Here is a 17,719-nt window from a genome sequence, read left to right as displayed (position 1 = left end):
GATACAACAGTGTAAACTCACTATACTTCAATAAAAATTTGTATATTAAAAAAGTACAAAGGGAGAAATTGACAGTAACACAATAATAGTAGGGGACTTTAACATCTCACTTACAGCAATGGATAGACCATCCAAATGGAACTTTAATCAGGAAATACTGATTTTAAATTACACATTAGATCAGATAGTTTTAATAGATATACACAAAACATTCTATCTAAAAACTGCAGAATGCATGTTCTTCTCAAGTGCACATGGAATATTCTCCAGAATACATCACATGTTAGACCACAAAACAGGTTTCAATAAATTTAACAAAACTGAAGTATTTTTCAACCACAACAATATGAAATTAGAAATTAATTATAACAAGAAAAAAATGGAAAAATATATAAACACATGGAGACTAAACAACATGCTAAACATGCTACATTGGATCAATGAAGAAATCAAAAAATACCTTGAGAGAAATAAAAATGGAAACACAACTTTTCAAAATCTACGGGTTGCAACAAAAGCAATTCTAAGAGGGCAGTTCACAGCAATATAGACCTACCTCAAGAAACAAGTAAAATCTCAAACAAATAATCAAACTTTACACCTAAAGAACCAAAAGAACTAGAACAAACAAATTATAAAGTTAGTAGGAGGAAGGAAATAATAAAAATCAGAGTGAAAATAAATAAAATAGAGACTATAAAAAACAATAGGAAAAAAATTAATGAAGCTAAGAGCTTGTTGTTTGAAATGATAAACAAAATTGATAAATGTTTAACCAAGTTCCTCAGGAAAAAAAGAGAGAGGGCCCAAATAAATAAAATCAGAAATGAAAGAGAAGTTACAGCTAGTATCACAGAAACACAACAATTTTAAGAGACTAATATGAATAATTATATACCAACAAATTGGACAACCTAGAAGAAATGAGTAAGTTCCTAAAAACACATAATCTTCCAAGACTGACTCAAGAAGAAATAGATAATATGAACAATCTAATTACTAGTAATGAAACTGAATCAGTAATAAAAAAAAAAATAAAAGTCCAAGACCAGATGTGAATTCTATCCTTCTCAAACTATTCCAAAAAGTTGAAAAGGAGGAAATGCTTCCAAATTCATTCTACGTGGCCAGCATTACCATGATACCAAAACCAGGCAAAGACACTTCCAAAAAAATACAGGTCAATATTCCTAATGAACATAGAGGCAAAAATCCTTAACAAAATATTAGCAAGTCAAATTCAACAATACAGTGAAAGAATCACACACCATGATCAAGTGGGACTTATTCCAGGGATGAAAGAATGGTTCAATATCCAAAAAATCAATCAACATGGTACACCACATTAAAAAATAAAGTATAAAAATCATATGATCATCTCAGTAGACCCAGAAAAAGTATTTGACAAAATTCAACATCTATTTATGATAAAAACTCTCAACAAAGTGGGCATAGGGGAAACATGCCTCAACATAATAAAGGCCATATATGACAAACCCACAGCTAATATTATATTCAATAATGAAAAGCTGAAACCTGTTCCTCTAAGACGCCCACTCTCATCATTTTTAATCTCCATGATGTTGGAAGTCCTAGCCCACAGCATTCATAGAACAAAAAGAAATAAAAGGCACCCCAGTTGGAAGAGAAGAAGTAAAACTGTCCTTATTTACAGACAGCATGATACTGTACATAGAAAACCCTAAAGACGCCACAAAGAAAACTATTAGAATTAACAAACGAATTCAGTCAAGTTGCAGAATACAAAATTAACATACAGAGACCTATTGCATTTCTATACACTAATTGTAGACTAACAGAAAGAGAAATTAAGAAAACGATCCCATTTATAACTGCACCAAAAAAGAATAAAATATATTGGAATAAATTTAGCCAAGGAGGTGAACAACCTGTACTCTGAAAACTACAAGACACTGATAAAAGAAATCAAAGATGATGCCAAAAAATGGAAACATATAATGTATTCATGGGTTGGAAAAATTATCATTGTTAAAATGTCCATACTACCCAAAGCAACCTACAGATTTAATGCAATCCCAATCAAAATACTTGTGGCACTTTTCACAAAACTAGAACAAATAATCCTAAAGTTTATATGGAACCACAAAAGACCTCAAATAGCCAAAGCAATCTTGAGAATAAAAGAACAAGGCAAAAGTCATCACAGTCCCTGATTTCAAACTATACTGCAAAACTTTAGTAATCAAAACAATATGGCACTGGCACAAAAACAGACACACAGATAATCGGAACAGAATTGAGAATCCAGAAATAAACCCTTATATGGTCAATTATTCTAGGATAAAAGAGGCAAGTGTATACAACGGGGAAAAGACATATAACGGAATATTACTCAGCCATAAAAAAGAACAAAATCTTGCCATTTGTGATAACATGGATGGACCTAGAGGGTATTATGCTAAGTGAAGTGTCAGCAGAGACAGTATCATATGATTTTAATTATGTGTGAAATCTAAAAAACAAAACAAGCAGAAAGACTCATAGATACAGAGAACAAATTGATAGTTGCCAAAAGGAAGGGAAGCAGGGGGTGGGCAAAACAGGTAAAGGAAATTAAGAGGTACAAACTTGCAGTTATAAAATAAATACATTTCGAGGATGTAATGTACAGCATAGAGAATATAGTCACATTGTAATAACTTTGTATGGTGACAGATGGTAACCAAACTTATGATGATCATTTTATACTGTATAAAGATATCAAATCACTATGTATAATACCTGAAACTAATATAATACTGTGAGTCAATTATATTTTAATTTAAAAAAAAGTTTTACTTCGCAAAGCCAGAGAGATGTCAGTGCTGTTTTTTACTAAATACTGGTAGAGCATTCATAAGTATCAGTTTGTCAAATAAATGACTGTGTCATTGCAATAGATATTTTGTCTTTGAATCATTTCATTTCCCCCAGTACATTTACCTTCCTTTGTCTTCCAAACAAAGATTTCAAACCAAAATTCCTCATCATGACTTACTTTTACAGGTAGGAGGGCTTGGACTCCAGACACCTATTGTTTCATTTTCCACTGAGCAAGAAATGGAGGCTTGGCCCAACACTGAGAAGTCGGGGTCACAGTGGTAGGTGACAGAAGAGCCGTATGCGTAATTTTCCTCTCCACCATTGTGCTTCCCATGGCTGATGTCTGGAGGAGGCTCACACTTGATAACTGAGAGGAGTGAGCAAAGAAGAAGAAATAATCAGGGAAGGCATCCTCACAAATCTAACATTCACGATGCAAATTCTAACGGCAGCCAAGACACATAGGAGTTTTATTACCTAACATGGTTTTGACTGATAGTCAAGTCAGAAAAAAATCTTTACTTACTTTCACATTTGGGGAGAGGATCACTCCAACCAACTCCTTTATCTTGGATCTCACAGTAACTAGTAGCTGAGCCAAGTAAGACATATCTGAATAAAATATGATCAAAGACTTTAATGGAATTCATGTACTATAAATTAAATTGAATAAAGGGGTCTGAACAAACGGACTTGTTATTCAGTATTAAAAATGAAGAAATAATGTTTTCTCAGATGACACTTCCCATTGAAAACTCCATTTGGTAAAATTCCATCACTGCAATGAGATGTGTATATTTGTTCGTTTGTTCTTTTATTCTGTAATCTATTATTGGACATCTACTAGATGTCAGGCATGAAGTTCATCCAGAGCTCAAGCAGGACAGTGTAGGGTAAAAGACTCATTTGAATGTGTTCTGTAGATTTTTGGGAGATGACAGTACCAGCTAGATTACTGGCCCCAAACTCTCTTGCCCTCTGGTTGGCCGCCCCCTTCTGATTTGTAGATGCTTGCTCTTTCCCATACACAATTAACTTCCTCTTCATGACCCCCATTTCTATAGCTCTTGACAAGTCCTAAGCTTTCTTCAATTTGTCTTACTGCTCCATATGAATTATGGTAACAGAAAAAAAGAAAGCATTGTTAGTATAATTTCAAATTGTGCTATTATCAAGCAATAAACCTACAAAGTGATTGAATACTAATGTAAATGTTACCTTCAGCAATCTAAGAGGCCCTGAAATTTATTGAATAATAACATAAAGAAAAATAAAATTTTAACAAGAAGAATTAAGCATCTCTTTATTTTGAAATTTCTTGAAAATGTAATTTTCTAACCTAGCCAGGAAACCAAGTGAAAAGTGTTGTTTCTGGTTATTCCAATAGGAACATTTTGGTGTTCCAACAGCATGTTAGTTCTGAATCTTCTCACTTTCCCTCTTGGGAGCCATACACAATAAGGGAAACAAGATAAACATGAGAAAATCAAACAAAATGAAACAATAATAAAAAAAATTTAGAGAAAAAAATGTTAGCTATAGATGAAAAGCCAAAGAGAATCCATATATACTTAGCTGGACAATCTGGAGAAGGAACAAAAAACACAACAAAATAAAACTGTTTTTAAATGTATTTCAGGTGAATGTTAGAAATAAAATAATACCTTAATTTGCATTTTAAAATTGCACATCACACAGCAACAAAAAATTGAACCAAATGGTCCATATCAAAACAACTAAGAGTAGGATTACTTGATTTCAAAGATTAAAGAATAGTGTCTTGGGACAGTCAAAGATTAAATCCCATAAAAGAGTCAGAAATCCTTATTGGCATCAGGTTTACTTTCCTGACTAGGGTGATTAATCCTGATTATCTGTAAGAAATTGGATCGCTCAAAAGCAACAATGGTGATAATATGCATGTCTGGGAGGCGAGAGGTTCCCTGGGGCATCTCTTTTTACTACTTTCATGCCCTCTAATTAAAGTCGACACAGTCTATACAGGCAGGACTGCAAACAGCCCAGACTCTGCAAGAATATCGGTTCAAGTGATCCCATTAGGCAAAGAACCACAATCAGATGAAGTGGTTGCTGAGGGCAAAGGGAACAGGCAATGAATGACTAATAGAAGCAGGTTGTTATAAATACCAACCACGACCATGTGACCAGTTGTAGAACTAAGGACCAGAATCGTTATAAATACTTCTACTTATTTTCATATGAATAGATTTGCTTTGAATTACATTATTTTCTCTTTACCTTTTTCATCCCTCTATCATCGAAATAAGATGTGTTAATAGTAGTTTACTTTATATCTCAGTGTTTAAATTGCAGGATATTAAAGGGGAAGTATGACTTAGCGCAAAGAGCATCGTCTTTTGGGGAGAGTTAGCATGCTTTCACATGTTGTGAGTTGTATGCTGCATTAGGTAAGCTGGAAGCATAATTTTGCTACTGGCTTTATCTGGAAGTTAAGCTAAGTATGGTTAAAACAACTGCATATAAATTGGGAGTTTGAGATTTACAGATAGTAACTACTACATATAAAATAGATAAACAACAATTTTTTTATGTATAGCATAGGAAATTATTTATATTCAATATCTTGTGGTAAATCTAATGAAAATGAATATGAAACAAATACATGTATGTACACATGTGACAGAAACATTATGCTGTACACCAGAAATTGACACTGTAAACAGACTATACTTTAATTTTTAAAAAGTGCATATGAACACCAAATTTGACAAGGGATGGACTATGATAGATTTGTGTTGTGTCAGCGTCACTAAGCTGAAAATGCTTTTCCTGGAATTTTCTCTTCCATTAATGCCAAGTTAGAATGGCCCAGAAGAGATGGCGGATGTGAATTAGTAGCCGAATTCTTTCTATGCTTGAAAGGTCAGAACAGAGCACAAGATGTGACCTTAGTTTACACATATTGCTGCCTCTCTGTTCTGTCACCTTGTTGGCAGAGGGCACAGCTGGAACTACAGCGAACGCAGCTCCTAGAGGACATGCCCTTCACATACTCCAGCTTCTGATCCAAGTTCATGAGCACTGTGGTCAAGGGCAACAACTTCTCCTACAACAAGTTCCCAACTTTTAGGTTGAAGGCTACGAGGCAGTGAAAGAACAATGTGAATTCCGGTCCAGACCTGTGGGTATACCCTAGTCTGTACTGTGACTTCCAATCTATGCTCCCCTCACCCATGCAGGTCTCATTTTGATTTTACATCACCCACCTCACACCCAACCTCCTTTTTTCACTGTCTGCCCTGCTGACCTCAGGCCAAGTAGGAAACAGAGAAGAAACAGCCTCCTATATATACTGTTTAACCAGCGGCCACCATTGTATCAAGTTAGGTCCTTGTAAATAAATCCCTGATTAAATAATTATATTTCTCTGGGTGAGTCCTGGAGTAATATAATGGACATAAGTAGACAGGAAAGATAATGGAAAGTAAGAGGTAAAACAATCACTATCTGCAATGCTATGATTGCAAACTGGGGAATCCCAAGAGAATTCACCTGAAAGATTATTATAAATAATAAAAGAATTCAGAAAGTTAGCTTAAATATAAATTTAACATGCAGAAATCAATAGTGTACACATATACATAATGTTAGAATATATAATGAAAAGATGATCCATTTAAAATAGCAAAAATAATATACCCAGGTTTAAATACTTCAAGAAATGCAAAAATCTGTGTGAGGAAAACTTTGAAACACTCCTGAAGAAACAATAGAAAACACTACAATGAATGGGGCAGAATATACCATCCCCAAAATATGCCACTTCCAGCATCAGGATTATTTTGAGCTAAAGGCACTTGAAAGGCAGCAGATGCAACTTTAAGGGCACTCTGACACACCCCTCCTCTTTCCTTCCTGAAAGCAGAGGAGCAAAATCCCATGCGAAAGATGCCTTTTCTACACCAGGAGGAAAGAATGTTTTTGTCACCAGAGATGAGGTGTTGAGGCCAAGAGAAATCTGTACCAAAAGGCCTTGTTAAAAATAATGCTTATCTTCCTTTAGCATCAAATTTTCAAGTACATGTACTCTTTGACCCAGGAATGTCACTCTGGGAATTTACCCTACAGATATAACTATGTGTACAAGATAAAGCATTAGAGCACGGTTCAGAACAGCGAAAGATTCATGGTTCCATCAAAGAGATTCTTAATCCATGATACATCACACCATAAAATCCTATGCAGTTGTAAAAGGGAATTAATGAGAGAGAACCTCTCTAAGCACAAACATAGAAATATCTCCTGGATATATTAGTAAGTAAAAAAATAAAGCAAGATTCAAAACTCCTTTTGTAATTGGAAAGGTACAAAATAAAAATATGTATTAATTTCTTAGCTTGTATTTGTATAAAAGGTACATGAATAGCCAGTAAAAGTGGATCCCTGCTTAAGGACAAAAAGGAACGGGGTAGATGGCAATAGAACGGAAATGAGAATTCTCAGTGTATACATTTTTTTTTTACATCATTTTTACTTTTGAACATATGAACACATAAGCTAGTTTTAAAAATTAATTTAAAAGGAAAGTGTTCCTTCTAGATTGGCTCACACTCACCCTTTTAAACAGCTGAATTCTATTTCTGATCCGTAAGAGTAATCTGTCTTAACTGTCACTAGCCCGTTAAGTAATTCTCCTGGGTTTCCGCATCGTCTCTCTGAGAGAAATATTAAAATGATGGTTAGTGATTTCACATATTCTTAGATATTCTTAGAAAAGAGGGCCGACTGATCACTGTAGTCATGGAATCTACGACCCAGGATTCAACACCAGGCAGCTAAACGCCATTCTACGTCTCCAGCATGTACTTTGAACTTAAGCCACTCAAAACTGCACGTGTCCTTGGTCACAAAAGGAACAACAACAAAAAGGTATAGATTGTACGTGTATACCTTTACTTCTAGAAAAATATCACAGAATTTATTCTCAACAAGAGTGAACCATAGCATCTTCTTTGAAACACAGCAGATATTTTGGGTGAGGTTTCTTTGAAAACCACATTGCTATTTTCTAGCAACATAATTTTTTATAATTTTGTAAAGAGTGAATCTAGTTTTCAATGCATTAAAATTCAATTTGTAGTTCACATCTGGAAAAAAGTACTTATCGAATAGATGTAAAGGATAGACTTATTACTCAATGCAACTAGGTAGCTCCCATTTTTTGTTTTATTCATTTTTTTGTTTATGTTTTTCAAAAAGTGGCACACATGTACACTGAAACCAGTAACTGACAAACTGGATTGTTTCTTAGTGATGAAAAACACCCATTTGCATTCATAAAGCTTAGTGCCTGAGATAACTTTGCAAAGAAGGAAAAAGCACAAATAAGAAAAATAAACGTTCATACTTACTGACACAGAAGACCTTGTAGTTCCAGTCACCTGATGAGGTACAGGTAAGACCATAAGATCTTGAAGAGGTCCTAGTGTAGCCAGGGCGGCAGTTGTATTTCAGAAAAGTTCCAGTTTCAAACTCTGTCTCATTCAACTGATTTATCAGAGAAGCAAACTGTAAATTGGGTGGAGTACCACACTTGCCTGGACACCAAAATGACAAAAGCGCCAAAAGTTATAGCCTGGGACACAGCATCTTAAAGTTTGAGTAGCATTATGTTAGGACAGGAACCATTCTTTTCTTCTCTAATCTAGAAAAATAGTAACTCCTATGATCCCCATTGTTCAATGAATCCAGTGAGTGATTAATAATACATGTTTGTTGATTACTGACAATGACAATAATAATGATAAATGATATGATAAAAGGCAGAAATTTTTTCTTAAAAGGATGGTAGATTTCATCAACCTATCAGATTCCCCATATCTGCTGACTCAGATGTATCTGTGCAAATCCAGAAGTGCTACAATTTTCCTGAACAGTAACGTATTATTTCATTTGAAGTAACATTATGTAACGTTGGTTGCCTCAGGGAACGGAAACTGGGTGGCTGAAAGATGGATAAGAATAACATTTCTAATTGGTACTGTTTTGTACCGTTTGGATGTTGGGTGATAGGAAGGAAGAGACATGGACCCCTAGAAGCATAAAAATATTAATCCTGCCTTGCTTGCAAGAATGAAATATCGGGCCGATCTCCTTTCAGGAGCCACAGTAGAAGTATATACGTCCCCTTTCATTCTGGATCAACCCACAGACAGTGAAGTTTGTTCAATCAAGCTGATAGATAATTTAGATTCGTTTCAAGTCATGGTTGGAGACAGGTTGTTTTGGAACTTCCTGGAGAATAAATTTTAGAGGGAAGAATCTACAGAGCTGCCACTTCTATAGGTAAAAAGCAATTTCCCCCTACATTCCAAATAATTCCAAATCCCAAATAAATTCCGATTTCCTGGTCAAAAAAAACCTCTTTGTTGCTGAAGCAGGGGTTTCTGTTAGTCTTGAAAGTGAACAAGAGGATGATTTTGAATATTTGCTGACAATCTGAACCTGTCTCCCCATTACTCACCGAGAACAGTGGCCAACAGAGCAGCAATCAACATCACCTGGAACAGAGCTGGGTCAGAGACCCCCCACAGCCTAGAGAAGCGCCAGGATGCCATGGCCCCCTTTCTGTGAAGGATCATAATCGGAGCTCTTCAGGGGTGTATGGCCTGATGCTTCTCCGACACGTTTCTGCTGAGAAAACTCAATTTAATAAACAATCATTGACTTCCTACTTGTCATAAAGCACTGGAATGAATGCTAGGAGCTCCATGTCTTCAAGAAATTATAGCCTAGAGTGGAAGAAAAGACATGCGCACAGGTCTCACCACACAAAGCAGTGAGTGTTAGCCTCTGCGGAAGCGCTCTGCTCTCAAGAGAAATCAATTCCATGGAGAGATGGGAGGTGGCAGAACCTGAGTTAGGTATGCTGTGAAAGTTAAGAAGCGGACACAGGGCCAACTGAGGGGGTGGTAGATAATACTCATACAGTTGGAAGGCAAGGTAATGGAGATGAGGAGATGGTTGTTAAGTAGCAGGGCAGCTCACAGATGTGTCTGAATGGGATGTAAGGGCCAAGTTGAGGAATTTATGGACATTACTGGTTGGGGAATAAAGAGCCATTGTGTTTTGTTTTGGATTCTAGTTTTGGCTGGTTTGTTTTTAACATGTCCTTAGGGTGACACATTATTGTGCTTTAAGGTCACCATAGCAGATGTATATCTGACAGATTGAAGTGAACAGAGAGAAGAAACAGGGAGACTGATTAAGAAGACTGTTGATGGGCAAGGTGAGCCACAGAAGTGATCTGACCAAGGAAACGGCAGATGAGTTAGGCAAGAGGCAACAAATGTAAAACAAAACAAAACAAAAAAGCAGGGAAATGATGAGACAGAGAAAGGGAGTTGGATCACTATGTACAACACTGGGGGTTCTTCATGACAACTATCCACAGAGGAAATAAACCATCAAGCAATTTAAAGCTCTGAGGGAAAAAAAAAAAACATGGTTTTATATAGAGATACAGATATATGTAGGTATATAGAGATATGTAAAGAAAAAGAAGGATTTATGTGACAAATGTCCTTTCATTATTTAATCAGACTATCTGAAGACTTGTTTAAAGCAAAATCATGAAGGACATTTATCTCTTCACCACACTCCTGTTCCCGTTGCAAAAAAAAAAAAAAAAAAAAAAAAAAAACCACACAAAAAACAATATATCTTAAATTTACATTAGAAACAGTCTTCGTCCTCAAAAGAATATATGAAATTAACTCCCAATAAAATTTTGAATTTCACCTTTTATTCCGATATTTCTGTTAGAGCCAGAGGATGCCACACTCCCCATGTGTCTGTAATTCATACTAATTGCATAGCCATTTAGATAAAGGCAGCCCCCTCAATATTTCCCTCTAAGATGTTCCTGTCGCACATTTAGGGGGAAGAAAGTTCATAACGGCCCTTCACACTACGTGGAGGGGCCTAACCTCTTCACTGAGTAATGACTATCTAATCTTCTCCTTCCGAACTCAGTTCTAATGTTCAGTCCTCCCCCTGCTGTCAGTTGTGGACAACTCCACCCCACACAGTCCTATCTTGTGAGCTCTCTACATGGCCACTAGGACAATTCTGCCAGAAAATAAATTCAACTTGTTGAACAATTTATCAAACGTCTTGGTTACTAAAACAATACGTTTGCGGAATTTGTACTGAATGAATTGAGGTGGCCTAAAGAGGGTGAGAGGAGCCAGGACCATCATTCTGAGCCCCTTTCTTTCTTGCTTCCTCCTCTCTGCCCCGCACCTCCCTCCTGATCCCTAGTCTCTACTCCTTCTGCCCTAGCAACTGGAAGAAACTGGAGACAGCTGGGGGTAGGGCAAGTTCCATATGATGAAAACAGCCCACTAAGTCTTCTGTGAAATTTATAAAATATGATAAATTTCTCCCATCCAGTAAAACCTGTTATAGACTATAAAAACCATAGGAGTCAGTTTCTTTCACTTTTGATATCAGTAGATGTTTTGTTTATTGAATTTCAGTGAAATTAAAGAAAGAGATTTAAAAAATACCACCATGTTGGCAAAATAGAATTCGACTATAAAAAAATCAAGAGGGTAATAGTACACGGGGAAGGTATAGCTCTGTGGCAGAGTGCATCCTTAGCATGCATGAGGTCATGGGTTCAGTCCCAGTACCTCCAGTTATAGTAAAAAAAATTATAATAGTAAATCAATAAATAAACCTAATTCCCTCCCTCCCAACAAGAGGGTAATAGTACAAAGTGAAAATTTCCCCTGTGAATTGTTGCAGTTGTCATGATATTCACAAGAAAAATACATACATTGAACAGGATCAGAAAAATATTCATGAGCATATTCATAAAAGCATAGCCTTAGATTAAATCCTTAGCTTCAGGAAATTGAGCAAAAATACTTAAAATGCTGCTACAAAGAACATGCTCCTTAGTTATGTTCAAAAAGAACTTTTATAACCATTGAATACATTCAAATTGAATTATTTCTTAGAACGATGTTAAGTAAATTGATAATTTGATAAATTCAGCAAATTGACTTCAGTGAACTGATCCTTCAGGAGCTGGCATTTACTAAACTGGCTTCGGATGACTAACTTTTTAGTATTTTGGTCTGATCCCTCATAATCCAGCCAGTCCAGATAACCTGGATCCCTGACAGCTCCAAACACTTTCTGACCCCCTGTACTTGCCCACATCATCTTCCCTCTCACCCTTTCCCCTTTAATTCCTGCTCATTCTAGCAGCCCCTTCTCCAATGCTCCCTCTTATCCTCCAGGACAGTCTCCAAGTTCCAGTTACACTTGAGTGTTTATAACGCTGATTCTCACTTGGTTTCACTGACATCTGAAGTCTGTCTTCGCCACTGGGCCACAAGGTCCTTGAAGTCAGAAGGCGGGTTTGTGTTCATCCCTGCCCTACGTAGTACCCAGCACTGTGCCTCACACAAAGTGCTCAGTTAAATATTTGTTGAATTCACATTCAAAAGCACCTAATGCTCTACTATGTTTTAAAGAAAAAATATGACTGTTCCATGTCCATATCTACTCTTACAGTGTTTTGTCAAGGCCAGATCTGGGCTGATTTTAAAAGCAAGGCACACCTGCTATCTTAACGAGACCAGACCCATGAGCTTTTACTCTAGGCTGTTCCTCTAGAACCTGAAGTCATCATAACCTCAACCATACAACATAGCACAATAAAGAGAGAAGGAATAAACGAAAATCACAGATTATCACAGGAGCTAATAGGCAGTTGCACATACAGACCCTACACTATTTTGAGAGATTTACATCACACAGGCTTGCACCAGGGCTGCAGACACAGTGTGGGGGACACAGCAGGACAGTATGCGGCCAGGCCCTGGGGTCAGACTCAACCCATGTGGGTCCATTCCTGGTTCCACCACATGGGAACTGTGTGTCCATGGGCAAGACGCTCAGCCCTCTAAGCGCCACTAAGCTTCAATTTCCTTTTTTACAAAATAAAAATAACTATTCACGTCTCCCAGAAGAGCTGAGAAGGGTTTTGGTCTGGTGCACGGTCAGCAAGTAGTAAATATTTATAAGAAATGTCAGCGAAGAGAGTGGCAGAATTGGTGTTGGAATGCGATTCTGACAGAACCAGAACTCCTAGAGCAAAAGCATCACCACAATAATGCTATAAAATTATAATGACTGTAACAACGGATGGCTGCGATACCAGGGGACTTTAAGCCCAGGTGCAGAGGAAAGCACGCTGGACTTGGGCCAGAAGCCAACGGTCTGGTCTTCACTGTGGCCCATGGTCATAGTGAGACCCAGTGCCACACACAGAGCAGTGACACTCTCTGTGACAAGCCACGGGGGGCCGGTCCTGGGCTTCTTCCTCCCTTACCTTCACTGTCTTCCTGGGGGAAACTCATCTACCCCAAGACTTTGACCATCACCCACAGACCTCTGGGCCCAACTGCCTCCTGTAGGTGCAAAAACTTACATGCTCTATAAAGTCAACTGTTAATAAGAAATCTAACTCTGCCCTATTACTTCCCATATGTCAGTTTTGAGCCGTTTAGGCTTGCCTTCTTTACTCTTCTTGCGAACTCGTAAAATCCCAGTGCTGAGCCTTAGGACTGCGGACCTTTCTGAAAGTCCATGAAAGCAATCCCAGCAAAATAAGGAGGAAATGCTTTCTCTTCCCCGACAGCTACAGAAAAGCAGGCAGATCCCTGCATCACGACATTGACTTGCAAACGTTCTGTCTAACAAAGGAGATTGTTTCTTTGCCACGTGAACAGAGCCTTTAACCTTGAAAAAGTCTGTAATTCTGGCTGGTTATCTCAGGGAATTACTTTTTGTTTTGGATACTATCTAAATTAACATTTCTGGTTTTGAAAGTTATAAGTACTTGTGAATTTTCTTTGCAAATCCAAAAAGAAAGTATTACACTTTTCCCTTGCAATCCTGGACTTAAACTGAAACTTTTGACTCTTGGATTTGTCTTTTTTTAATTTTAGCTTTATTGAGGTACAAGTGTGTATATGGTAAGACACTTAAAGTGTATATCATGGTGATTTGACAAACACACTCTAAGAAACGACTTCCATCCCCCATCTAAATAATTAACACATCTATCACCTCACATGTTTATCTTTTTTCCCCAGCTTCATTGAAAAATAATTGATATACATCATTGTATAAGTGTAAGGCATACAGCAGGGTGGCTTGATTTATATATATTGTGAAATGATTACCATAATGGGTCCAGTTAGCAACCATCTTCTCATGCAGATACAATAAAAAGAAAGAAAAAAAAAATTTCTTTGTAATGAGGACTCTCAGGATTAACTCTCAACAACTTTCCTGTATATCATGCAGCAGTGTCAGCAGTAGTCATTGTGTTGTAAATTAGAGCCCCAGCACTTACTTATCTCATAACTGGAAGTTTGTGCCTTTTGACCACCTTTCTCCAATTCCTCCTCCCTCCCCCTCCTCTGTAATCACAAATCTAATCTCTTTTTCTATGAGTTTCATTTTTTTGTTTTATTTTTAAGATTCCACATGTAAGTGTACGTTTTTTTCTGGAAATAACATTGAAGTTCTACTCTCTTAGCAAATCACAATTATCCAGTACAGTGTTATCAATTATAGTCACCATGTTTTACATTAAATCCTCAAATTTTCTTCATCTTACAGCTGAAAGCTTATACCCTTTTTATCAAACTCTCCTTATTTCTCCCGTGTTCCCAGGCCCTGGCAACCACTTCTTAGATTTCTGATTTAAACACACAAAAAATTTTTTTTAATTTTTTATAATAAATCCCAGGGTTCAGATCAGTATTTCCCACTGCTTCATTTGCATCTCCCAGGTACCTTGAATCCAACGTATCCCAAACTAGATGCACTGTCTTCCTTCCAAGGCTGCTTGACCTTTGCTTTCTGTCTCAGCCAAGGGAATAATCTCCACCCAGTCTCCTAGACTAGAAACCTGACTCATCCTAGCCTCCGCTTTCTCGCCACCTTCCATATGCAGAGTCACCAAGCCTTGTCACATTGTCCGCAGCAACACTAGACTCTGTCATTCTCTCCTACGCCCACTTCCATAGCCCAGGCTTAGGTTCTCATGGTTCCCTTCACTCCCACCCTACACCACTGCAAAAGCCGCCAAACAGCTGTAAGCCAGCTTCTACACGGATGCTGTTACAATTCCCAAAAAGCGATTTCCTTAAAAACTCCCCTGGTCCCCAGTTCTCTAAGTCCCAACACTCCCTCTACTTCTGCTCACTTAAAACACTGTGCTTCAACCTCGTGCAAGTGCTTACCTTTCCCAAAACACATCCTGGAACTTTCTAAACACCTGCAAGCATTTGTAGAAGATGACTTTTGGGCAAGAAAGCTGTTACCTCTAATTCCTCCCTGATCAAATCCAGATCAAAGGCCACCTCCTTGGTGAAGAATTGCCCAACCCCACCAAGAAATGTCAGTCCCTTCCATGGTCCCCGAGTACTTCACTGACATTTTCACTGTAACACCACATTGTATTGTAACTATTCACCTCTGCCTCCTGAAATAGATTGCCAGGCCCTTAAAGACAGAGACAAAGTTGTTTATTCAACTTTCCAGTTTCTAACATAATATTAACTGGTATATAATAGTTATCCAGTAAATGGGAAGTAAATGAAACTGAACTTAGTTTTATCTTCAGGATGAGAATGACTACATACCTACTGTGGACCAAATGAAATAATCTGAAGTGTTTCGTAAATTTTGAAGAGATGATTCAGTGATTTGACTTCCCTTACTGGTTCTTGGGACGTGTGGTGACTCAGTGGGCCATGTGTAGTATTTGCAGTTCATCCTCACGACTCACTGCGGTCCCTCAGCAGAACCTGCCTGGGACTCAGCTGACCACAGAATATGGAGGTGGAGGCTAGGACTTGTGAGCCGAGGAGCCCTGGATTTGAGCCCCAACAATCCTAGTCTATTTCTGTGATCTTGAAGCAGCTCCTTGGACCTCAGTTTCTCATCCCGAAAATGATGACATTAAACTTAAATCATCTTTCTAGTTCCTACAAAGTCTAGAATTCTGTAACTGCCCACTGAAAAGCTAAGACTTCCCTAGGGAATGCCTTCATATTTCAATAACATCAATTCCTGTAGAACTGAAACCAACTCAAGTCAACTATAGTCAACATGGAGAGTCTTTTGTGGAAAACAGCATCAGCATGTGCCAAGGCTGTACAGTTTGAGAGGCTCTGGGAAAATCCTCAGCCTCCCAATTTCTCCTCCTATTAGAGATTACTTTTTAAGTTAGCGTATTTATGTTGTCTAAACTCCCTTTTTAAAACTTCAGATACCTCTGGAAAGGATAATATTTTCCTCCAGCCTCAGGTGGAGTGTCTCCTGGCTTACACCTGCATTCTCAAGCACATCATTTTCAGACTCCAGAAAGAACTTGCTTCCAAGTTGTTCCCTTCCTTCCTAAAATCTCTTTGTCTCTGTATCAGCTGCTTCCTTCTGTGCCCATATTATATTCAACATAATATAACTTAATACAAACCTTCTTTGGTGCCTCTTCCTCTTCCAGGCACTCTACTTTGTATTTATCTTTACTACTACGTTTAGGGAGTCAGCAAACAGAAGAGTGGTTGAAAAACTGAAATGCAAACCAGAGTAGCAGTACTACATTCTGCCCAACCAAGGGAGAAGGGGATTTCAACAAATAAGGCTAATCAGTATTGCCAGATTCAAAAAGGGAGGGAGGGAAAAGAGGTGAGGATGAGTAAGGCTTCTTCTAGCGTCAGAGACTAACTGCAGGCTCATCCATGTTCTCCTTACTATCAGATTTAAAGGTCTTTGCTGTTGATGGTGGAGGAGATGTGGAGGGGATGTGGAGGGGTTAACAGCATCTCCAAAGAGAACTGCACCAATTTTCAGAATGTAGACTGTGAGAACCAGGTCCCTTGTCACTCCCTTTGGGATGTCTGGCTTACCTCCTGCCTCAACTCCCCTATGTAGAAAGATGGTGAAAAAAAATCAACAAACCAACACACCTGACTTTTAAATGCAATAACAAGAGTAACTTCTTCTTTTCTGCTTCAGTTTATTTTATTAGTATGCATTATTATTTCCCCATTTACATTTCCCCATTATATATAGAAAACTGAGGCTCAATAGGGGTTAAAAGTACTTTTCAAGGTACACTGCCCCCCCCCCCCAGTGCAGTACTCCGGCATAGATTTCTGCTGAAAACACTCCCAAGTTTTTGTCTCTGACTTATCCTTCTAATCTTGCACCCCTTAAAAGGCCAAACCACCAGCCTTTCCCCCAAGGTACCCCAAATAATCCACTGACCTGCAGGTAGCTGAGGAAGAAGACGACGACTCTATCACGGTGCCTTGGGTAGTTTCTTAAGGAAGAAATCTGCTTTGATCTGTCTTAGTTCCTCAGATAAGAGTTTACCAGAATACCCTGAAGGTGGCGAGTGATTGCTTCACCAAAAAGTCCTTGAGTTTCAGCCATGTGGTTGGTTGTTCAGGGATAGCCAAAGAGGAATGGATGGGCAGAGACTCTGCTGGCCCAGTGAATGATTAACAGCATAAATAAAACAGAATTGTTTATCTAATCTCCTTCGTGGTCACTAGCCCTCTTTCTTGATAACATGTCGCAATCTTTTTTCTCCTCTGCCAACCATTTCCCCTAAGTGGAAAGATAATATAAATTTGATGCCAGAATTCTTTTTTTTTTTTTCCCTTTTTACAAACAAAAGAGGGTTATACAAGATGCAATCCAGCTAACCCGGAAAACTTGGGTACTTCAGGGTTCAGACTAGGTCCACAAAACTGATGCTAGGTCCAGCAGGATTTCCTGGGGCTCAGGGACT

General features: G+C 38.0%; 1 protein-coding gene across 4 annotated transcripts in view; it reads right to left on the bottom strand.

Moving 5' to 3' along the window:
• Positions 1-17,719, bottom strand: part of C4BPA (complement component 4 binding protein alpha) — a 34,991-nt gene that overhangs the window by 12,349 nt on the left and 4,923 nt on the right. Inside the window, exons 1-6 of one of the 4 annotated variants that reach the window (XM_010991324.3) lie at positions 17,191-17,407; positions 9,350-9,516; positions 8,238-8,423; positions 7,442-7,541; positions 3,371-3,456; positions 3,020-3,211 (exon numbers count right to left, since the gene is read on the bottom strand). In XM_010991324.3, the coding sequence (XP_010989626.1) occupies positions 3,020-3,211; positions 3,371-3,456; positions 7,442-7,541; positions 8,238-8,423; positions 9,350-9,467 (682 nt within the window). In that variant the 5' untranslated portion in view covers positions 9,468-9,516; positions 17,191-17,407. Of the gene's footprint in view, positions 1-3,019; positions 3,212-3,370; positions 3,457-7,441; positions 7,542-8,237; positions 8,424-9,349; positions 9,529-17,190; positions 17,408-17,719 lie in introns of those variants that run through there. The other 3 variants (XM_064477137.1, XM_064477136.1, XM_064477138.1) reach the window with 3 other exon arrangements.

This window comes from Camelus dromedarius, chromosome 21 (genome assembly GCF_036321535.1).
Source record: "Camelus dromedarius isolate mCamDro1 chromosome 21, mCamDro1.pat, whole genome shotgun sequence".
In the NCBI taxonomy this organism is placed as follows: domain Eukaryota; kingdom Metazoa; phylum Chordata; class Mammalia; order Artiodactyla; family Camelidae; genus Camelus; species Camelus dromedarius.
Note: the sequence above shows the minus strand (reverse complement) of the source record. Positions and strands in the feature narration are given on the sequence as shown.